This window comes from Hemicordylus capensis, chromosome 5 (genome assembly GCF_027244095.1).
Source record: "Hemicordylus capensis ecotype Gifberg chromosome 5, rHemCap1.1.pri, whole genome shotgun sequence".
In the NCBI taxonomy this organism is placed as follows: Eukaryota; Metazoa; Chordata; class Lepidosauria; order Squamata; family Cordylidae; genus Hemicordylus; species Hemicordylus capensis.
In genome coordinates this window covers 63,439,209-63,464,353 of record NC_069661.1, presented here as the reverse complement: position 1 = coordinate 63,464,353, position 25,145 = coordinate 63,439,209, and the positions used below count along the sequence as shown (strand labels likewise).

At 38.2% G+C, this 25,145-nt stretch overlaps 1 protein-coding gene across 4 annotated transcripts in view; it reads left to right on the top strand.

The window, feature by feature from the left end:
* LRBA (LPS responsive beige-like anchor protein) overlaps window positions 1-25,145 on the top strand; it is a 567,920-nt gene that overhangs the window by 510,640 nt on the left and 32,135 nt on the right. For 3 of the 4 annotated variants that reach the window (XM_053251992.1, XM_053251991.1, XM_053251990.1), the window contains exons 49-52: window positions 8,819-8,908; window positions 13,297-13,489; window positions 19,164-19,226; window positions 21,530-21,685. In XM_053251992.1, coding sequence (XP_053107967.1) covers window positions 8,819-8,908; window positions 13,297-13,489; window positions 19,164-19,226; window positions 21,530-21,685 — 502 coding nt within the window. The remainder of the gene's footprint in view (window positions 1-8,818; window positions 8,909-13,296; window positions 13,490-19,163; window positions 19,227-21,529; window positions 21,686-25,145) is intronic. The other variant, XM_053251993.1, reaches the window with a different exon arrangement.

Here is a 25,145-nt window from a genome sequence, read left to right as displayed (position 1 = left end):
CTCCTTCCCTCTTGTTTGTGCTATCTACTCAGTCATGGCTGTTCTCTGCAGTCTTGTTCCATTACACATACTTGATTAATGCCCATTGAAATTATTAGGATTTAAGTGTGCACAACTGGAGGAAAGTTGTATTTAAATACAACTATCTTTGGTTTCCCAGTCGGATTATCAACTGATCTTGGTAATAGTATTTTATTCTTGAAAACCAGAGAAGATTTAAATATTAAATCTATAAGATGAGAGCATAGATAGGTTAGGGAGGGAGCAACATCCTTTAGCCATGAAATGTGGCAGAACCGAATGATATTATCATTCCATGTAAAAAGAAATGTAATGGTTCCTAATCTGATAATGAAAACTATGCCATTTCCAAAGTATTTGTACTCATGAATGCATTACATCCAGTCATTTTGCCATAAGTTTATTTTGAATTTTTTTTTTTAGCATTTTCTTTATAAATATTTAAATATTTATTTGTTTATTTTAATTTAGACTTTATGTTTAGTGTCTTTGAAGTATTTTCAGGCCCGTGTTTTCTTGCTCCACTTTATCTGCTTCTTTCCAGTAGCCAGAGATTTAGGTGTTCTCAGTGAGCACATCAGTGTTCCAGACTGAGATACTGTTTGAAATTATCCATGAACGCAGAGCCCCCGAACATTATTGACTGACGTTTGTTTCTGTAAATTGTGTCTGCTCTGACTAACTGGTTTATTTCAGATTGGCAGCTGGGATTACAATGTAGTAGATGGACAGTTTGCATGATTTGGAGATTGCATTGAAGCTGCACTAGGCCTCAGCTTAATATGCTTGGAATGTACAGACTCAGATTAGAAAAAGTTGCAAGGCTCTGAAGGGGGGAAGTAAATTCTTGTTTTTGCGCACTATAATTACTTTCTGTTTTAACTCACTGGCTGCAATGTAATTACATGGAACAGCCATTCTCATAATTAGGCTGGGCAAAAATATGTTTTAATTCACAATTTCCCTTCTTACATGAAGTTCATTCTTAAAATATGGTATAATTCTGGTGAACCCATGATTAAAAATGTATTATGGTTAGGTTTTTTTCTGAGAAGTGAAGGATATGACCATAAGTATTTCTGAAGGATGTTTATTTGCCCACTTGGCCTATTCTGATCTTCATTTTTTGACATTGGTAACATCTACTGCATCAGAGGAAATCAATAAGAAACTAAGCTTATCCAGAATGACTGATCTGCAATATTAAAATGAAAGACAAAGGAGACATCATTTTATTCCTCTTTCAATATAAACCTTTTTGAGAACTGGGTTTTTTTGTTTTTTTTTGCTAAAATGCAATAGAAATATATATTTTTAATAATAAATAAATTGGTGGACATGTTGCACAGGCTTATGCCAGTGTTTCTGACTGGCCCACACGGCTGCAGGCATCTCAGGAAACATTGGAGATCTTGCACAAGAGCGCTCATGTGCAAGTACTTAAATCAGTATGCACACACTTCAGGAGCACAATTTACATTAGTAACCCCAAGTAAGTTGTGCTCCTGAAATGCACACATGCTGTTTAAATATTTGTGCAAGGTGCTATTGTGTGGGACTGCCAACGTTTCGTTAGATGACCATAGCAACACAAACTGATTGGAAATGCTGGCATAAGTCTGCATAACATGTCATTAATTAATTAATTAAGAATGAGATTCTATTTTCTGACAATTCTACCTGCCATCGTGATTGATGGGCACTTGAAAGGACAGGCTTCTGTAAATCACTGTTGAATCTACTGGTCCTATTGCAAATGCATTTTGGGTAAACCTTTATGTACTTATTAGACTTTACATGTACCCTGCTAATTTTATCAGATTATCTACTGTCAGGGATTGTGGCCCAAGCAGTGTTCCCTCTAATAGGGATTCCCAGATGTTGTTGACTACAACTCCCAGAATCCCCAAGCAAAAGCCATTGCAGCTGGCGATTCTGGGAGTTGTAGTCCACAACATCCAGGAATCCTTGATAAGAGGGAACATTGGGCCCATGTGATCTTTTCTTACACTGCTGGAGCAGGGGGGAAAGCAGTCTGGCTGAAGGAGGAATTGGACAAATGGCACCAAGGGCATTTGACATCTGCCTAACTTTATTCAGATGAAAATGAGTGATTATTAAAACACAATTTATTTACTTCATTTCTTTCAAAACCCACAATTCCTTAAAAGAAAAACAAAACCCCAGCGAATGCATATTTAGGTACAAGATTTCAACTGTAACATTATCATTATTAGATATTTACAGAGGTGTTTCCGGGTGAGGAGTTTTACTTAAAGATTAGAAAATTGATAGCACAACTACCTACAGTAGCAGTCAGTGAGCACCACTCTGGGGCGGGGGGACAGTGAGGGTGGGAAAATGCCACTTTAAACAGCAGCCAACTTACATGCTGCCGGAATGCTCTGTGGAGCAGTGGCACTTGACAGGTTTGTGCCTGCCACCCTTCAAATGAACTCTGTGCATGCACAGAGGCCAAAAGAGCAGCAGAGGCAGGGCAACCTTCCTGGCAGGCACCTCTGCCCTACAGAGCCTTGCAGATACTGGCAGGGGTAATCTTCTCACCATTTAAAGTTGTATTTTCCTTCCCTCATCGCTACCCCCTTAGTGGTGCTTACAGCCACTACTGAATACTGAGTAGCCTCTTTGTATGAATATGAAAGTGTATTGACTCAACATGCAACAGGATAACCCCCAGGTCCTTTCCTCATATGCCTGCATCGCTCTGTGGGTTTCTGTTGTTTTAATTTTTTTCAGAATATATTATAACATCCTGCCAAATGGCCCTTGGGGTGGCTAACAAACCACAAGTACAAAAACCATATAAAAATAACTTAAAACCCATAATAAAATAACAATGAAATTTCTTACAATTAATATTTATTGTTAAACTGCAAAACACAACATAGCAGCAGAAGAGTACATTAGCAGCCTGATTTCAAAAAATTCCAATTAAAACAATTTCCCCCTCACCCTCCAAGTGCCACTTGAGATGGTAAAAACTTTACTGATTTCCGTAAGGTGAGAAGAAAACTAGTCTGGGGGATTTCCCTAAGGAGGAAATTCCAAAGAGTGGGCATTCCTACTGAGAAGGCTCAGCTATTTGTCCCCATCGGTCTTAAGATTCAGAAGGGATTCAGAGGAGATTCTTTCCTGAGGATCTCAAGGCGAGTATCGAAGAAAGCGTTTCCTTAGTATAGCACAGGAGAAAGTGTTTCCTAATTAACCTAGGTAAGACCTTTATGGCTTTAAAGGTTAAATCTAGCACACTGAAATGTTCCCAGCGTTACATGGAGGCCACTTTTGACTGTTAGCTAGTTACGAAACCTATAGCAGAAGCCAGCAACTTGGGCTGGGAAGAACTGACTTGGTTTCAGTGACTTGTACAGTTGTAGAACCCCCAGAGAGGTTAACCTGGCTCCTCCTCTATCCATTTTTAAGTGGGAACGGAACATCTTTTTAGTCTGCCCTTTTAATATGTTTGGTTTTGTCAACTGTTTATGAATAGTATGTATCCTTTTAGTAACTTCTGGATCATATTTTATTGCGTATTATTTTTTAAGCTGCCTTGAGATGGGAGATGTCAAGAAAGATGGGATATATATGCATATAATAAATAAATATGACCTGGCCACTGAGACAGAGGTGAAGTGTCACTGGGACTCATGCAGGTAACCATGTCAAAAGGAGGTTATACTACCTGCATAGGATGAGAGCTCCTACCTGCACAGGCAGGAGAACTGGTCTTGTGGTGGCAAGGATGAATTGTCTCCTTTGCTAAGGAATGTTTACCTTGGTTTGCATTTGGATGGGAAACTACTTGTGAGTGCAGTAAGATATTTCCCTTAGGGGATGGGGCCATTGCTCAGTGGAAGAATATCTACATGCTTGCATGCAGGAGGTCCCGGTTTGACTAGGTGCTTAGGACACCTAGTATTGGAGATGGAATCTTTGTGGACTATTCTTATCCACTGGCCCTAGCCTGATGCTGCTATGAAAACATCTCGTTCAAGGTAGGCTTCCTAGCGTCACTTAACCTGCTGCTCCAACTTGTGGAATTGCTGTCTTCCAGCATATCATATGAGCAGAAATGCAGTTGCTGCTTTATGAACAGAAGTGGCAGGTTCTTTTCAGTGAAAGATGAGGGAATCTCTTTATAGCTTCATCCTATTATATTTTTACTAGAATCAAGTGCATGTATATTTCTGAGCCAATGTGCTGGATATTTCTCAGTTATGGCTTGCCTAGTCTTTTCAGATAAGGTTTAGGAGCCATTATTTAAGAAAGGGAAGAATATATTGATGTGGAACTTTCCTACTAGTATTTCCAGCTATACGTGTGTATCATAGTGATGTCTAGTCCACAAGGAATTAGATTAGAACACTTTAAACTGATCAGAATCCTTTTGTTTTTACCTACTATTTTGAAAGCATTACTTTATTCACACTTGAAGAGGGAAAGAAACCTTGTCAGACAGACATGATGTGTTGTGAATGCAAAGTCTTTGATCTCTGGGTCAGTTAAGCAATATCTGGGAGAAGGGGAAAGAATAGCTAGCAATCACTGATTATTTTCAAAACCAAGAGGAAGCATTATTTTGAACATGTGTTGTATAGAAACAAAGAAGAGAAGACATTAAATTATTCCTATACTTTGCACATGCACTTATGTGTGGGCTGGTGACACCATGCGGTTTCATTTTATTTCACCTTCCCACCCTGTGTTGACATGTCTATCAGTGCTAGTGTGGTGTGGTGAAGAGAGCTTTTTTTGGAATGGAGATGGAGGATCCAGATTCATGTCCCCACTCAGCCAGAATATTCACTGGATGGCTTTGGGCTTGACACTGCCTCTCAGCCTGTTTTACAGACATTTTTGTGAAGATGAAACACTGTAATGATGTAGTGCAGTCTGTTCTGAACCCTGAGAAAATTGAGGACAAAAGTTCAAATATATAATAATGAGAAGTTATATTTAACTGGGCAGAAGCACTTTTAAAAACAACTACTCCTGCTTAAGTTTTGGCTACCCATAAGCTTGAAGCTGAAAGTACTTCTGATCTTTGAGTGCTGCACAGATATTGGAGTATGCTTTGGATTCAACGGAATCCTGTGCTGGCTATTTTCATATATGTGAGATGATTCAAAATACAGATATGTGATGATGATTGTTCTTTGATAATCGATAAATGTATCTGTAACTTCTTTAATATTAAGAATTGTATTTAATCTCAAGACATGTAATTTTTGCAATAATTACATTTGAGATGCTTTAATCACTCTCATTATTTTCACTATGAATTGTAGACCCTATTCTATTCCTTCTCTCATTTTGTCTTTCACATCCCCCTCTACCTCCTTCCTATTCCGTTTTATAGTCCTTTCAGACATAAACATGGAGGGGAAGCAATTTTGATTTCATTTCTGAGTGGTGCTGCAAAGAAAAGTAACAAACATCTGTTTTTGCCTTAACTGCATCCATATGTTCAAACTCTCTAATACCCGTCTCCTGGAGAAATTTACAACCTTATTTGGTGGGCATTGCACACTATTGAATTAACTTTTTTCACAGTTAAAACAGAGCAGGATTTAATTTGTGCCAGGACTCAACAAGATTCAGCTCTTCTAGCTGTTTTTACTACCAACACTGGAATAAGTGAAGTAATTTTAAAAGTGCCCATGAGCATGTGCAGAGTTTATCTCCCTTCCCATCACTAAGCAACTGCATCCTTTCTACACATGCTTGGTGTTAAGGAGTAGGCTTTGGTATTTTTCTTAGGTAGGCTGGGTCTTCTGCACCTATCTTCCTAGTAACTAAGTACTGGAATATAAAATAGGTTCAGAGACTAGAATTATACATTAAGAAAAATCTAAATTGCTGCCGTGGAAAGTCTATGTTTCTTCTGCTTCTTTATTATTTCCAAAGGGAGAGGAGAAAACAGCAAAATACACCAAACCAAATATGTAGTAACTAGCTGCAATTATTATTATTATTAGACCCAAGATAGAATCAGCACTGGTGACTAAATATTGATCATTTGGTTATCACTCATTAACAATATTTTTCAGTTTTGACATGTGGGAAATGTTATATACAGTATACACTTTTAAAATGTTACAATGGATTGTAAAGGAGTCCTACAGCTTATTTCATTTTATAGCTACATTTTGCAGCATTTGGAACAATTATGGAAGACCAGAACCAAAATTCTGTTCTTGCAGAGAACTAGCAGAAAGAGGAGGGCTTTTTATTGAAATAGTTTAGAAGCCGTGAACTAAAACATTGGATCATACAATTTTGTATTGATTGTAGTCAAAGCAAATATAAGAAAGAAAATTTTTACTTCCAAAGAGGGATGTTTCAATTAATGGTATTACATTTCAGTTTGTTGATGTTACGGGGAAATGTTGCACTGGTCAAAAGGCTTTTATAACAGGGTAATGGCCAAACCTAGCTCCCAAGCAGTACCATCACAGGTTTTAGATAATCAAGCTAATACATGCTTCTTTTTAAGGGCCACCAAAGATAACAAGACAGCTTGGGGGTTGTAAAGAAGAGAGGATTGCTGCCAGAAAGAACAGTCCTGTGTTGATTTCCCCATTTCTTTCCATAACATGATACACAAAGTATTTTTAACACACAGGTTCTTGAGGGCACAAACAGCAACTGAACTCACAAAAATGTAAGAATATAAAACTGATATATGTATGCAAATATGCATTAACAGAAACATTTCAATGCACATTTTAACATATTCTAATCCCACATATTTGTTTCCCCACTCCTCACTCTGTCTCTAAAGCAGAGGTTATTCTTGGCTTCCCAGCGCAGGCCACAGTCACACTTGGCCACCTGGCAACCACACAACCCAGGGCAGACTAAAGAGAATTTGGGGGGCCCCAGGGGATGTGGAGGCCCTAGACTTCTGCCTGGAAGTCCAGGGCTAAGAGTGCATCTGATCATACCTGTTTTCCATGATGGATCTAGCTAGCTAGCTAACTCCCTATATAGGGTTTTCATGCAATCTTCCAGGTACTGACACTTTTATAAAAGAATACACACACACAACAAAATTTGTTCAGTTTCAGCATGCTTACTGCATTATTATTATGCAGCCTTCCAGGGTTTTAGATGATTATCTGTTTTAAATTGTTGCCCTGATTTTCAGGGCTTTTAGCTGTTTTATCGGTTTTATTGTGTTTTAATAGTTTGATTTTAATTGTTAGTTTGTTTTAATTGTTTTTATCATGCTGTGAACCGCCCTGTGCCATTTTGGAAGGGTGGTATATAAATCTAATAAATAAATAAATAAATAAATAAATAAATAAATAAATAAATAATAAATTGTGTGCCTGCATCAACCCTATAAGGAGGAGTAGGAGGGAAAGAATGCAATGCAGATTGCCATTTGAGTTGCAGCCTTTTCCCCCTTGGAATATGGATTTTGCCCTTGTTTTGTGCTAGAACTCAATGCTCGAAGTACTGGGAAGGCTGAAGAGTTTCCTAGTTCCAAACCTTAATTTCTATGTAGGTATAGGTATATCTTTATAGATAAAAAGGAACTAGTATTATAGATCTTAGTCCCAAATGTGTCTTCTGATGCAAATTAGCACTGCTCTCACAAGTCCCTGTGGTTCACTTGGAGATACTTGCCATGGGAGTGTTCATTGGTTTGGAACTGTCATGATGATGTAGTGTAACTATTCAATGTAGGTTTTTATTTGCCTTTTCTAATATAAACAAATCCTTAGATTAAATAAGACCTTTATAGTAATAATGTTATGTACAGATCTTTCTGTGGAAAACCATGTGAATTTTCTCTAAAGCAATTATGTAAAAACTTTTTAAAGATACAGATATAAGTTGGATGGCTTGGCTTTTGAACTGGAAATGGTTAACTGGAACTGATATTTGTGGGATGAAAACTTGATATATCAAGATCTTTCAGTTCACTATGAATCACTTTCTAGGAGTTTTAGGCTGATATCTTCCAAACAGGCTACTTAAATCTCATTGAAATCAATGGCATTTAAGCAGCCTAATTATGCATTAAATTGCAGCCTTAGATAATATTATAATGGCAAGAAAGGACAAACTACACTATATATCTGCATTTCAAAATGCTGATTTTAATTAATAAGGTATTTTGCAACCTGACACTTCCTTTCACTGTTTGGCTTTTATGAAAATCTGCAAATCACTCTCAATTTAAATGGAACTTATTTTTATCACAATATGTGGTAAACTTTATTTTTCTTCTGTTTGAATGTTTTGCTATTGATAGCCGTTAACAGTAGCCTATTCTTACAGTAATGTATTTTCCTTTTTATACAAGCAATGCTGATTAAAGCTCTTTATTACCATTATTTTTTCTGCTCTGGGACAATGCCCAATGCCTAGGTTGAGGCACTTAAATGAGATGTTTGAGTTTTTCTTAGTACCTGTAAAATATTAGCTTTTGTTGCTAGCATATAATGCAAGCAGGATAAACCAGTGCAAGCAAAGAAAAATGGAGCCCATGAGGAGAGTTTCTGATTGTAATAGCTGGTTTCTGTTTAATATCACTGAGCAGAATGAAGTTTTGCAGTTTCTCATGGAAATAGCATCTATAGTACTAAAAAGATTACCTCATGCTTAATACTAGTGCCAAGCACTTAGCCCCACTGTGAACACACGGGGTTGATTTTCGAGATGAAAAAAACCAGAAGTGTGGAATGACATTTTCAGGTGACAGTTATGGTTCTATTGCCTGTAATTAGCACCTCTTAACATGCAAACCTGCCTATGTCTTTTCCAGGCTGTTGAAGCTCAAATCCGAAGCTTTGGACAGACTCCTTCCCAACTGCTCATAGAGCCACATCCTCCAAGAAGCTCTGCCATGCAGGTGGTAAGTGGAGTGCCAGGTTAATTCTTTGTGAACCAAGTATTCTATTCACACATACATATTTCTCTCCTAGTACCATTTATTTTAAATGATTCCCCCCTCCCCATGAACTTAAATGAGCAGATATGAAAGTACAGAACTTTCATATTCAGAATGAAATTACATTCTAAAAAATCTCTGAATTCTGACATTCCTGATCCATTAGAATCTGTGGGAATTCCATGGATTGCCTCATTTAATATTTTTCTGTTTTAAAAAAATGTCCTCTATCTAATAGATTTCTCTCAAATGTCATTCAGGTTTTAGGACATAAATATGTTAATCTCTTGGGCAAAGTTTATTATTTTTTCTTTCCTAATCTTCAGTTTTCAGAGATATTGAGCCCAATTCAGGTCATTTATTGTCAATGGGAGTTTTGCCATTGTCTTCCTTTGATGTAGCATGTACCCAGTGTGAGGATCTTGTAAAATTCAAAGTATCTTTGTGCACACCCTATGTGGAAAGGGACATATTTGCAAATCGATTCTTCAATATCTATGGTTCCCTGCAAGTAGTAATGTGTGTTAGTAAAGAATAATGTGGTATGCTGTTCTTTGCCAAATAGTATATCTAAAAGACCATGAATGTGTGCATAGAAAAATGATGACAATGGCAAAACCAATGGCAATGGTTTAAGTAGAGAAGACAGTAGTTTTTTGTAGTTTTGGTAGTAAGAAAAGGAACCAAACACCTCAAGATAGATGATCAAAACTGAATCCTTGTTGCTGCTGGGTATCTTATTCATTGCTTGAATTCAAGGTTGTTCACATGATAATGCATAACTTATATGAAGGCACATGCAATATGTAACATGAAAATGTGATACGGCAATCTGGAAGTTGATGTAAGGATTGGTTTCCAAACTCCATAAATAAAGAGAGAGAGAGAGAGAGAGAGAGAGAGAGAGAGAGGGCTAAGGCTGAAGTTATATCCAGACTATACAGATTGCTCTTGTGGGAGCGAGGGAGGGATTTTGTTTCTGTACTTACATCTGTTTCAGGTAGGCAGATGTTCAAGTGATCCTTGTGTCTGTAAATGCCTTTAAAAACATCACTGTGCAGATCTGTCCTGTGTTGAAGTTCACCTTTTAACCTCTCAAACTGTTGTTATCAAACTATAAGAAACTTCAGTACCAGATGATAAATGTTTGTGAATGATAGAATTTGAATGGTGATGCAGTATTTTAGTAGACAATATGCCTTTACCCCCAGAAGCATTAGTATGTTGGCTTTTCCCATCACAAAATGAAACATTTTACCGCCGTAATGATTGGGTTAATCACTAAAAGTTTCAATGTGTTTTTTCTGGGATATGTGCAGAGAAGAAATTAAAGGCACCATGAGCTGTGTTAAGTGCACAAGCTATAATATGCACCAGGTGTAGTAATTAGCAGTCACATGAAGGCTGCCTATTTGTCTGGTTTGGCTGCTGTTGCTGTATCCCCTTGTGTTTTCACACCATCAGATAGCTGGATTTAATTGAGGCCACATCAGATGAGGCATTACTGACACCTTTAATTGAATGAGCATCCAGGGAGGATTAACTCATAATATTGATTGGCTTTTAGCCACTTGCTCAAAAGGGTGTCTGGGTAGCTTATTAGTTGTTTTTATTTACACCTTTATACAAAGACTGTAAACAGGAATTCATAGTGCAATATGTTTTTCTAAGTACTCTTAATAACTTTTTAAAAAGGAGTGATAATAAAAATGCAAATGTACTTAATTTTTTTATTAGTTCTATATAAAAATATGTTAAATGTGCACCCTTATATGCACATTTACATATATGTGAATGTATTGCAATATTGCTGATGATAAATGGGCAAAAGCCATTGCTAGTGTATTCAAATTCCATAAACATACTAATTAATTATTAAGAAATACTTTCTCTGTATTACTTGTGAATATGTCTAACGGGGCAATGAAGTAAAAATTCCACATAAATAATCCGTTTCACTCAGCCAACTATACATTAAAACCAAGCTCACTGAAATCCCATTCCTGAAGATTTACATAACAGTTGCACAATAGCTACATCAGCAAAACATTGCAAAATATGAGAGCTACTTTTGTCACAATGACATTTTGTATACAGCCCAAGCATTCAGAACTATGGTGTAAATTTTGTAGTTTTCAACTCCTTATCATTATCCATTTTTGATTGCATTGGCTTTTGAACTTTAAAAAAACACCCATAACATCAGTTATCCTGGAATCTCTCTTAAACTGCATAATTCCCATGTCAGTGTTGCTTGATGTAAATATTATGGGAAACATACAATTAATAGCCCATTGGGACTTCAGTTAGCCATGACCAACTTGTTTCATTGAAGTCATAGGTGCTTAATCATTACTGATTAGTCTGTATGTTGCCAAATATTTCTACTCCACTGGTTTTATGACCCCATGCTGTTTTGTTGTACTGTATTTTGTGTTATCATTTACAATCCACTGTGAAGCCTTGATGCAAACTTTTTAATTATTTACTAGCTGAACCCGCACAGATCATCTGTGTGCTCTTTGGGGCTGGCGGTTCCCCCCTCCCCCACCTTCTGCCCCAGTCTCTCCAGCCCTCCCTCTCACCTTCTGCCCCAGTCTCTCCTGCCCTCCCTCCCACCTTCTGTCCTCGTCTTCTCACGTTTCCGTCCCCGGCCGCGCTTTCCTTCCTGGGCTGCTCTCGGTGGCGTGGCTCTACTGCCACCTGCCTCCTCCTCTTCCTGGCGTCCCAGCCACCTCCTAACCCTGGTGGCCTGGTCAGGCTAGGGCCGCCTCCTCCTCCTCACTGCAGCCGTTTCTTCTGCCCTCCCCCACCTTCTGCTCCCCCCACCTTCTCCTGCCCTCCCCCCACTTTCTGCTCCCAGTGGCGTGGCTCTACCGCCACCCACTGCCTCCTCTTCCTGGTGGCCCAGCCGCCTCCTAACCAGGCTGCCGCCTCCTCTTCACCACAGCTGGGCCACCGCCACCGCCACCGCCACCTCCTCCTCACTGAGGCTGGGCTGGGCCGCCGCCTCCATTACCGTGGCCGGATAATGCTGGGAATTCTTGCAGGGTGTCGCAAGAGTTCCACTGCAAAAAAGCCTGGGCATGCATGCTGGCTAAGAGAAATAATTATATAGGAGATAGATACTGGCTGACATGTTCTGCAGCATAGCACTACTTAAGACCTATTCAGATGTTATTTCTAAAGAGGCTGTATGTGAGTAAAAGTATCTCAGAGTGTGTCAGAAATCCCACCTCCAGTGCATCGCTCACTCGCACCCACCGCTGCTCACATTTACAGCAGTGCTCATCTAAAAATGCTGTGAGCATTAGAGTGGGTACTTTCATGATTGGCTGGCTCAGGCAGCCAATTACAGCATCCGCCTCTTGAGACAAACGTTGCTGTAACTGTGAACGGCTCTGGGTGAGTGAATGATGAACTGGAGGCAGGACTTCTGGCATGCTCTAAGAGGCTTGTAGATCCCTACAGCCTCTTTAGAAAAAAGTCCAAATAGGGGCTTCTGATGGTTTCAAATCTAAGTAGTGCTCCTGAAATGTGGGCACTTCAAGTATTTGCAAAAATGCAGGACTGTTGCTGGTGGTTCCTTAGGAGCTTACAGCAGCACAGGCAGCTCAGAACCACCTGTATTATTTTGGGAAACATGTCAGATGCTGAAAACAAATTTAGAAAGGCAGACATAAGAATTATATTTAAGTTCACCTTTACTTTAAAGACTTGCAGGTATTGTATTTGCAGTTTGATGGGATGTTGTTTAAAAATATATGTTTGACCTATTTTATGACTACATTTTATTTTGTTTGAGAGCATAGAAATGATTCCGTATTGATGGTTGTAAATTGCATAATGGAGGTAGACATACATAGTGTACATATATTGCATATTTAATTTTGCATGTGTGTCTTTATTCACTCTCTGATTTGCTAAGGAGGACTGTTCTTCTTTGAATTTAAGTGTAGCTTTTAAGGTTCTCTGGGAAGTGGGAATTCCTCCTGCTTGATTTTATTTCTTTATTTATTAAGGTTTACTTTTTCTTGCCGCACTAATTCTGGTGATGTGAAAGCTAAACCATTTGCAAGACACAGGCAACTGGAAACTTTTTAATGGGGCTGGTGGTGGCCTGCTACATATCTTTTATTCTGTATGCAATTAAGAGCAAACATCATGGTGCTCACTAAAATGATGGTTTCCATGGGCCTGTCAAAAATTACTGCGTTGGTGTTCATTTGCAGCTGCTATTGGTTCCTGCTTGTTTTAATTGGGTTTTCCTTCTCTTGTCCTGTCCTTTCTTTCCTATCTCCTTTGCCTTTTCTTTTCCATGTGGTTGGGGTCTTGTTGTGCCCACTCAACAGTATCTCCTCCTGCAGAGTCCATTGATGTTCACAGACCAAGCTCAGCAGGATGTCATCATGGTCCTAAAATTTCCATCCAATTCCCGTGTAACACATGTAGCAGCTAATACCCAGCCTGGTTTGGCAAATCCTGCTGTTATCACAGTCACCGCCAACCGATTGTTTGCTGTGAATAAATGGCACAACCTTCCTGGTAAGTATGAATTACTTGTAACTGAAGATATAATCAGTAAATAGGCATTTGTTGAGCATTTTAGGGTGTGTGTGTGTGTGTGTGTGTGTGTGTGTGTGTGTGTAGCCAGTGCTTTCTTGTTTATCCATGATGGACTGCATCCTTAAGAACTGTTAGCAGAGTTTGACTTGTAGGAGGGGACTTTCCCACTTCCACTTTTGCACACAGAGGTGCTCTTACCCCTGGACTTTGGGGCTGAAGTCCAGGGTCTCCACACCTTCTGGGGTCCCCCAAATCCTCTTTAGTTTGTCCTGGATGGTGTGGTTTGTGCCATCCAGAATCTATGTGTTAAAAAATGATGCTTAACTTGCAGTGGGGGGCCTCCAAAGGCCTTTAGATCCAGGATCCAAAATTACCTAGGTGCACCTCTGTTTGTACACACACCCCTTATGCCTCCCAAGAATCCTGCTCCTGAATGTTAGGGACACTTTGGAGTCATGGGATGTAGCGTGGGGAGCTGTGACTGTGATCTTGATGCCCTTTAGATCCAATCCAATATGATGGTCTTTAAAATGCCTATTAATATTTAAAATCTGGGCTACATATTCTAGTAAATAATTAGAATCTTTTATATTTTAGGCATTACTGTTAGCAATATTAGAATGACATTTGGAAATATTGTAATTATTACAAATTACTCAAAATATAGAAGAAAACACAAACCTATACAGAATACCTTAGTAGTAGTAGTAGTAGTAGTAGTAATAATAATAATAATAATAATAATGTATAGTGCAGCAACAATAACAACACAAGAACTCAGATATAAGATCAGTGGACCTGTAAAAAAAAAAAAGTAGTACATCACCTAAATGGAAGATTAGATTAGAAAATAAAATTGCCAGGCTTAGAATAGACACTAATAAATTGAAAGATATGAAAGACAAGAAGCTGAAGAATGAAAACACTAAACAGTATCTGATCCAAAAATACCACCTAGATTCAAGGGAAGTTAGAGAAGTCCTGGAAATAATAAAGCAGCAAATAACAGCAGTGTCAAAGAAGATTAGCAGATACGAAGCCAGAATTACACAACACAGGCAGAACCTCCAATTCCAGTCGAATCAGAAATGTTTCTACCAAAGCATAGAAGGAGAAACTGCAGGAAACTTAGAAACACCAAATAAAGAAGAAACAGTGCAATTCTGGGGGAAATTATGGGACAATCCAAGAGATTATAATAAAAAAGCAGGCTGGGTGAAAGAGGTCAAAAAATGTAACCAACAAATGCAAGATCTAATAATAACACCAGAATTAATAAGTCAAAGAGCAAAGAAAATTAAAAATTGGACTGCTCCAGGCGATGATGAACTGCATGGCTTTTGGCTTAAACACTCAACAAGCCTTCATAAACAACTATCAAAACAGTTCGATCACATTTTGCAAGGAGGTGATATAGAACAATGGCTAACAACTGGGAAAACTCATCTCATCATGAAAGACCCAGCAAAAGGTGCAGTTCCAAGTAATTATAGACCGATAACCTGCCTGCCAACCATGTTCAAATTATTAACTGGAATAATAGCAGATGAAGTGATGCAACACTTATTAACTAACAAACAGCTTCCAGTTGAACAGAAAGGAAATTGCCCGAACACCAGAGGCACAAAAGACCAGCTGCTGATTGACAAAATGATTTTAGAAAATTGCAAGAGAAGAAAAACAAATCTAAGTGTAGCATGGATTGACTACAAGAAAGCCTTCAACTCATTGCCTCACACATTGGTATTAAAATGTTTAGAAACAACTGGTGTCAGCAAAAACATTCAGATATTTATTTAAAAAGGAATGAGCATGTGGAATACACAGTTAACAATCAGTGGTGAGACACTTTGACAGGTTAGCATTAGAAGAGGTAGTTTCCAAGGGGACTCACTATCCCCTCTGTTGTTTGTAATAAACCATGACTCCACTTTCACAAATACTAAACAAAACAGGCCTCGGATACCAAACATCTAAAACATCAAGTCAAATAAATCATCAGCTGTACATGGATGATCTGAAGTTGTATGGAAAGTCCCAGTCAGAAATCGAATCACTGCTAAACACTGTCCGTATATTCAGTAGCGATATAGCAATGGAGTTTGGACTAGACAAGTGTGCTGCATTAATAACGAACAGAGATAAAATAAGAAAAACAGAAGGAATAGAACTGCCCATTGGAAGCAAGATCAAGAACCTGGAAGAGAAAGAACATTACAGATACTTGGGCATTCTCCAGGCGGATAACATTGCACACGCTGAAGTTAAAAGAAAAATTGGAAGTGAATACATCAGGAGAGTTAGAAAAATCCTCAAGTCCAAACTCAATGGCGGGAACACCATACAAGCCATAAACACCTGGGCTATACCTGTTATCAGATACACTGCAGGAATAATAGACTGGACCCAGGCAGAGCTAGAGATGCTAGATCGTAAGACCAGGAAAATCATGACCATCAATCATGCTCTGCACCCCCACAGTGATGTAGATAGGCTATACTTCCCTCACAGCTCAGGTGGAAGAGGAATGCTGCAAGTCCATCAAACAGTAGAGGAAGAGAAAAGAGGCCTTGCAGAATATATAAAGGACAGTGATGCATTTCAAATGGTCAATAACGAGAAACTATTCAAGAGCAATGAAACAAAGCAGGCCTACAAGAAAGAACAAATCAAGAACCGAGCAGAAACATGGGGGGGAAGCCATTGCATGGTCAATATTTGCACAATATAAGTGGGAAATCAGACATCACCAAGACCTGGCAATGGCTTAAGAATGGCAGCTTGAAGAAAGAAACAGAGGGTTTAATACCTTTCAGCCATAAAACTAGCTGGGTGACTCTGGGCCAGTCACTACTCTCTCAGCCTAACCTACTTCACAGGGTTGTTGTGAAAGAGAAACTTAAGTATGTATTACACCTCTCTGGGCTCCTTGGAGGAAGAACGGGATATAAATGTAATAATGATAATAATAATGGCTGCACAAGAACAGGCACTAAGAACAAATGCAATGAGAGCAAAAGTAGACAAATCAACAACTGTAGTCGAGAAGAAAGAAAAACAAGTCAAAATAATTGACATAGCAATATCAGGGGATAGCAGAATAGAAGAAAAAGAAATAGAAAAAAAATAACAAAATACAAAGATCTACAAATTGAAATTGAAAGGCTGTGGCAGAAAAAGACCAAAATAATCCCAGTGGTAATTGGCACCCTAGGTGCAATTCCAAAACAACTTGAAGAGCACCTCAACACCATAGGGGCCACCGAAATCACCATCAGCCAATTACAAAAAGCAACTTTACTGGGAACAGCCTATATTCTGCGATGATATCTATAATAACAGCAACAACATTGATAACAAAATTCAGCCATCCCAGGTCCTTAGGAAGGACTCGATGTCTGGATAAAACAAACCAGTCAATAACACCTGTCTGACTGTGTAAACAAGAAATAATAATAATAATTATTATTAATGTGAACATTCAGCAAAAAAAATATTATGTTTTCGGTTGTGGGGGAGGAGTCAAGATGGCAACGAGAAGGCGCTCCTGGTATTAGCTCTTCTCTGGTATCTTCATTTCCCCCCCTTGGTTTCTCCTTCTTCCAGCCTGGATGACTGTTTTATCAGGGATTTTAATTGCTGTGCATTTAATATCTATTTTTGGATATTTTTATGATGGGTTTGGTACCTGAGGAATTTGAGTTGAGGCAGCCTTGGTTTATATATAGTGAAGAACGTCTGTAATAAATACATTTAAGAAATTACTACAACCCATGAGTGCAAATTGGGAAGACTTTAAATTTTAGGAATTTCTGAAATCAGATCAAATCTGCAGGCAGGTTTGCAGCCTGAAATCCCTGCTGCCTACCAGCTGTAACAGCAGAGAGCTTGTCCACCAGAGCTTGTCCCTGCTTCCCTATCTCTTTTTAAACTTGTCTAATGATTAAAATTAAAGGAATAAATACAACAGTTTATCTATCTCCAGATATAGTGTAGCCATCTTATACAGAGAGAAAATATCTATATTGCTCCCTATCAGTTTTTTAAAACTCCTTTGTATTCCTGCTTATCTAAGGCTTTCTATCAGAGTACTTGTGAACATTTACTAGCTGGTAGCTTTCTGTGGTGTATAAATCATTTGGTAAGCTGGTTGTCTGCAATGCCGTTGTAAGCTGTGAGTACAATTTTACCACATATGCAGATTCAATTAGAATTCTGGGGAAACTGGGGTGTAGTAAAATTATGTTTGCTACGTAGCAGGATATTAGAGACAACTAGCGTTACCATGTGGTTGTTTATACACTGGGGAAGTTGCCTCTTGGTTTGCTCTTGCCAGTTCTTGGGGCCAAACTAAATTTAATGTTCATCATGACATTTGGCTTTGCATGTTTGATCCTCTGTATTCCCCTTCTAACCCTCCTCTAATCCATGCAAGCTTTTCTTCTGTCAGGCCTCTTTGTCCACCACTTCTCCTGGCTGCCCTAGGACCGTCTGTCATCAAGAGCTTTTCCTGAAGCAAAACAATGTCCCCCATCCTATACTACCTGCTACACATTAATCCTTCTTTACCCCTTGGCCTTTTCATTCCTTTATCAAATGTTGTTCTCGGCCTTCGTCTCTTAAATATCTGCTGTTCAGATTGTAATCCCACAAGACAGGGAGCATGTCATTCAGTTCTCAGTACTTTCTTATACATTTTGTATCACATTGTTGGTACTAAATAAAAACTTAGAGTAGGACGAATGTAAAAGCAAGGAGGCAGTAGGCCGGCAAGTAAAATTGTATGCCCACTTCATTTTGCTAGCTTGTCAGCTTCACATTTCACGGCCCAATACAGTATATCCATACAGGCCAAAAGCTTGCATTATGTTCAGGTATTACAGAAACAGCATTTCTGAATTCCATAAAACGATGCAATGATTCCAGCAATACGGGTGTATAATAAGCATATGCTTTGCAAGGTACATATGGAAATGTGAGATATTGCACGAGTGAGTTTTATTAAGTTAGCTTCCATTTCCAGAAGCTTTCACTGCTATTTTAATATGATGCTCTAGGAAGGTTAGCATAAAACAAACAAACCACTTTTAGTTGCAAAATTGTCCACGCATTTACATAACACACAGGAGTTCAGAAATGTTGCTTGAAGTTTTTATACATGTATGCAAGTTTTTTATGATGGATGGAATGTTTAATATTGTGTGATCTAGAATTTTCTTTCTCTTCGTCTTGAACATAATAAAAAAAAACTTTGTAAAAATCCTTTGTGTTATGCTGTTCAAAGCATCTTTTTAAAAGGGGGAAATAATATTTGCCACAGTCAGCAGATGGTTGTCACATTTTGTTTTCAGTGCTCTTTACCACTTAATTTTGTTTTGTTGCAACATGAGAGACTGCAGGTCAAGCATCTGCTATAGCTTATGGCCCCAGAGCTGGAGCCTCTGATGATGGCACACATTGTGAATCGCAATAATCTAAAATAAATGTAGTAAGCAGTCCTTGAAAGCACCTGGATTTTTTGTTGATGGTGTTCAATAAATGGAAGAAACTTCTAGAGTGAAACAATGGCACATAGGGTTTGATTTATAGGATTTTCTGTGGTTTTAATGCCTGAAAATAACACAGTTTTTAAATCTTCTCTCATGCATTCTAGCTCATCAAGGTGCTGTACAGGACCAGCCATACCAGCTGCCAGTGGAAATCGATCCTCTCATAGGTCTGTCACTTCCTTCTCTCTTTGCGATTCATTAAGCTCTGTATGGTGGCCCTGAAGTGTAGATTACGGTTGTTTTTCACTTGCTGGTTGCTGGGAATGGAATTTTCCTGATAAACCATTTGCATGCAAATTGGAATGCAATGAGCTGTGGCTATGCTGGTATTTCATCAACTCCCCCTCATTGGTTTGCCTAATTTGAACAGGCCTAGGACGTGTGTCAGTGAAAATTAATATGGATGCCGTAATAATGTGTGATTGAGAATGCGCATGAAGTACTGTCAGGATAATATTGGGTCTTTTCATCACTCAGACTTGTTGATGAGCAAGAGCGAGGCATGTTATGATGAATTGGTGCACCAGTAATGCGATGGAGCTCCTTTGCTGGGGAAATTTTCATAATAACAGTGGGGTTCTTAACAGCACTGCGTTGTGAAAAATAAAACTGTGGTGCCAGAATTTCATCATTAAGGGAGATCAATCCTTTCTTCACAGGCCTGCTGTTCAGGCAGAGGGAATTAATGTGTAATTGCAGAGCAGCTCCAAAGTTGAAATATATTGCTCAGCCATTTTTAGTGTTGAGATATTAGTATTCGTTTTTCTAGGGTATGGTAGATTGCAGGATCTCAGTCAGGGAAGCAGGGAGATTGTTTCACAGTCATATGAATCCTTATACTTGATTCTTGTTGCTAAATGACAAAAGATGGGCCTGTTTGTTTTCAAGAAGAAAGATGGGCCTGTTTATAAACCCTTAATTTTTTGGCATTTGTGGTTTTAACCATTATAATTCAAATTGGCCTGCAAATTTCACAGATTTGAAAAATATGTTTTCAGCCGGTTTTCAATGTAGAATGTACTTTTCTCTCACATAACTTTACAACAGCACAAAAATGCCAGATTTCTTTTCAAACATAATCTCAGTTTTTCAAAGTAGTCCTTTGTGGGGTCTTTGATTTTCTGAATGTGTACAGAGCTCACTTCTAAAAACCAGGGGTGTTTCCATGTCCTGAACTAGTAACACTGAAAGTTATGTTGCATGCAACTAACTCTGGATGAATATACAAAGCAGTATACAAATATATAAAATGAATGAAGTTTAAAAAGGATTAGATACATTCATGAAAGGTAATTAATGAAAGGCATGGCTAATAGCCATTAAAGCGAAGGAAGAACCCTCCATGTTCAAAAGGTACTATACATCTGATTATCTGAGAAGCAACTGAGTGCTTTGCATGTGAGTTGTCTGGGACAACTAGCTGGCCTGAGCTCTGAAGATAAAGTGTTAGACTTGATAGTTCTAGCTTAGCAAAACAATTCTTATTGACTCAGTAGTCCCTTTGAGTTATTAACTACTAATAGTATGAGTATACACAAAACAGCATTCTACCATGATTGTATAATGGAAGTCAGGTATCCTGATACAAAGTGTATCTTAAGTGTCAGTGGGATCTGAATCTTGAATTTAGACTCCGGGGTGTGACTCTGGGATGTAGACTCTTAATGATTTCCCCAAGCAATTCTGTAGCTGGAAATTCAGTCAACAACATTAGTCTTTTCACATATTTATACTGGTTTTCAGAAGCCTGCCTTTATATGTACCTGTTTGAGGTGCTCTTCCTTTGATGTAACTCCATATTCAAAATGAGAGTGAACATTAAAAAGACATATTCAGGCTTCATTGGCAAACACTTTTTAAAAATTTGTTTTAAAGGATACTGTATACCATTACACCTACTCTCAAGGAAAACTACTTTTAACCATGTAACGCTGGCACAATACCTTGGTGTTTGCTTATCTGAGAGCATTTTCATGAATACTTTGCTGTGGTGCAGAATGTTACTATGATGCCTTCCCAGATGAAAGGAATACAGATTTCTGCATACAGTCTGATACCACTGATATTATGCTTCTCTTGTTGACAACAAATACCTCTGATTATAACTTGTGATATATTAAGGTTGCTAATCTTATTAATATGTGTCTGCTGGAGTTATACTCTCCTGATTTTTTTTTCCTTCTGGAAAGGCATATGTTATCAAATAATTTGAAAATACCACAAGGGATATTGACTGTGTTATAGGCAGGGCTTTATACAATTTTATTCTTGACAAAACGTGAGGTATTATAGCAAGACATTGTGGGCAAAGGGCAAGAAAAGAGGTTGGCTATTCAAAAAACAAAACAAAACAGCAGCATACATCCATTGATTTAAAGTGTCTGTACATCAATTTGATTTTTAAAAACCTCTCAATTTGGTTCTATGCTATAATGATGATTTTCTTTTTTTGTCTTTTTTGTCTTTGTAGCCAGCAATACGGGTATGCACAGGAGGCAAATCACTGACCTTCTAGACCAAAGCATTCAGGTCCATTCCCAGTGTTTTGTCATTACATCTGATAATCGCCACATCCTGGTTTGTGGTTTTTGGGACAAAAGTTTTCGAGTGTACTCTACTGATACTGGTATGTCATATAATTCAGGGGATCAAAAAATCATCCAAAAATGTTTGAGAAGGATATGCTAACTGTCCTTGTTTTCCGTTTCAACTCAAAATCTTATTATTATTATTTAACTCATGGTAAATATATATCCTCGGATATCCTTTGCGGCTCCTTATAAAATATATATCCTTTTTCTGATGCTTTTCCTACTAGCCTCCCATGTTGCTGTTGTTTTCATCTATTCCTAGTGCCTCCTACATGAACAGGAGTTGTAAAAGGAATGGAATAATACCAGTCTATTGTAGATGTAGATTGTACCTTCTAGCAGGTTTTTCATGGGAAAATGCAGTTTGGGGATCTGACTTTGGGGTAAGGAATGCACAAATATCTGCTGGTCTCTGCAACTTGCTTCTTCTCTGATGTCTCCCAGTCCACCTCCCGACACATATGTGCATTGCGCATATGCACACACACACAGGCATACAAGATTTTTAGAAATATAGAAGAATCCTAAAGCATGAATCATAGTGAATTACTGAAACACTTTTCAGAAAGAAAAATGTTTGAAATGTCATAACCTAATTTAAAGGACAATAAATGAACATTTTGTGCAAGATGTACTATAGATTGAATGCAGGACACACTGTTGATCCATTAGAGAAAATTCAGAAGCCACAATCTAATAATACAGATATTAGGACCAATAAAAATGCACAAAGCTTTAAGTTAGCTTTTGAATTCTTCAGAGTTCTTCTTCTGGCTAGATGTTAAGTGAAGCAAAGAAATAAAAAAGGGGTGGTGGTGGTAGCTGAGCATGATGTAATAGCCCCAGCAGCCTGCAATTTATAACAGTATGAAGACTGAGTATAGGAGGAGTTAAGCAGACTCGTACTGATTAGCCTCACTGGGCAGTGAGGCTATATCAGTGCCTAGCACCTATACACTGGCTTTTGGGCTATAGCTTTTGAGTGTAGAATAACAGCATACTTAAAATCCTATTGAAAAGAACTTTAGGAAGAATGCAAGAATTATCGTTACATTGAAAATGTAAATTTAGTACAACTTCTGTGCAAGATACAAAACTGGGCCTGGTCTACACATGCTGCAGAATTGAGGTTTGTAGTGGTAGAGTGGAATGTACCACATCAGACTACAGGAGGGAAATACCAATTTTAAATGTTCTCTCATAAGCCTCCTTACAATCTCTCTCTGACAGAAGGATTCAAGCTCAGCCCACTCCCTGTTGTGCTACTTGCATGAGGGTTGTTGTTTGTTTGCTTCACATATGGGAGCATTAAAAATGTGATCATCCACTGCAGTCTGGAGTGGTACAGTCTGTTCTGCCACCTCTGGACTCTAGTACTTCCTTCCTTTCAGATTCTCCTGCATGTGTAGAAGACAGAGGCCTCTCTTTTCAAGACAGACCTCTGTTTCGAAAGAAGAGGTGAGAGTAGGTACATAGTGTACTGGTGCATAGTAATCTGGGACATTAAAATGTTGCTATTAAATGTGCCCTTGGACTAGTGTTTAATAACTCTCCAAATGTGCTATTTGAGACATATGTGCTCTCTCGCACTCTGCTGACTAAGGGGAGAATACAGCTGAACGACTTTGATCTTTCCACATGAATCAATTATTAATAGTAAGCGTATGTGTGTTTAAAAACAAAGTATACCTTTTTCTTCTCTTTTATTATCACATTTAAAAGAAATGTATGTACTGAATATTGTCTGACTGCAATAGTTTACTAACAGTTTCCTTTTCAGTTGGCCTTTTTGCTTTCATATCTTTTAGTAAATGATTAGAAAACACTACCCGAATAAACTATGTAAAATTTGCAAGTGAATGTTCAGCAAACTTTTCACATTGAATACAAATGTACCACAAAGCCTCAATATAGCTGTTTTACAGTGCTAAAAAAAAATTATATCCCATGACATTCCAATTCAGGCATCATGAAGAAACTGTTTAGCTTTGGTAATGGTCTTATGGAAATTTTTTCATAGAAGAAAAAATACAAGAAGTCATTAAGAATTTTTCTTGGAAAACTCCACAAAATTTTTAAAATCTTCCAACAAGTGGAACAACATTTAGCATTTAGAGAAGAGCTCTACCAAATATTTTTTAATATTCAATTAAAAATATAATAGAAAGCAAAATTTTAAAATTACCTTAACACCTCAACTGTTTTTAATACAAAGAATATCTGGTTACGGTTTTGTAAATCACTCCCCCCAAATATGCAAATAATTTTCCTGAGTTGTGGGGGGAAGAACAGGAGAAGATGATGTGATCAGTAATAGGTAATGGCAAGCTATCACAACTGTTGAATTCAATTATATTTTAGCACTTACGCAAAAAGAACCTTTTTCTTATTAGATCTTGGGGGGGGGTTGTAACAGGAAATACCTCGAACATAAATCATGCTTTCTGAGTAAAGCTAGAACAGCAGAGCCACAATAAAATCATCTGCAATGGTAGATATTATTTTCAGACAGCTTTTTAGATCCAGTAGTGCAAAGACTTGTGTCTGATTTTTTTAATTATTATTTGTCGTACAGCTGTCAAATAAAACATTAAGTAGAAAATTTGTTCTGTCAAAAAGAGGATATCCCACTGCAGGTGGTGGTAATTGATATTATGGTGTAAAAAGATAGACTAGTATTAAAAGAAAAAAAGTGGATACACTCTTACGAGATTATCAGGAAGTAATTTAACAAAGAGCCAGAGTGGACAGCAGTTCTAATCGCCGAATAAGTCCTCTAGTCCCATTGGCCCTAACAAAGCAAAATCAGTAGATTAGTGCAAGGACTTGAGAAGCTATCGTCCAAGCTTTGGAGAGTGGTGGTTGTGCTGGAATGAACCTAAAAACAAACTAGGATGCTAACCTCATGCGTTCAAACCTATTCAAGGAATAAGCATATTTGATTGTGTGATATTCATTCTGTTGCATTAGTTGCAGTGAGCTCAAGGTATCCAGCCTATTTCTTAATAGGCTGCATACTTTGATCTCACTGCAGTGGTGTGATTAAATGATGCTTAAGAGGATCAGTAACATTGTTCACGAGCCTGACTTATACTGAGTCAGACCATTGGTCCATCTAACCCAGTACTGTCCACACAGGGTTTCAGCAGTTCTCCAGGGTCTTTGCCACCACTGTCTTCTGCATGCAAAGCATTGCTTGACCATCAAGCTACAGACCCACCACAGAATACTTGTGTATATAACAGAATTTTTTGCTACAATACTTGAACTCCACTCTCCTTCTGCCATGTTAAAGACTCCCCCCCCCATTTGAAAAGCCACTTCTGTTCTGTGCAGTAAAGATGCAGTTTGTAAGTGACAATGAATTGCCGACCCATCCAGATTAGCTGGGAGTACTGGAATTGTCACTGATCTCCTATTGACCATTGAAAGCAATCTTGGGGATTTTAATAGGATAATTTTGATAATGTATTGATAGGGAAAGAGCTACTGCTT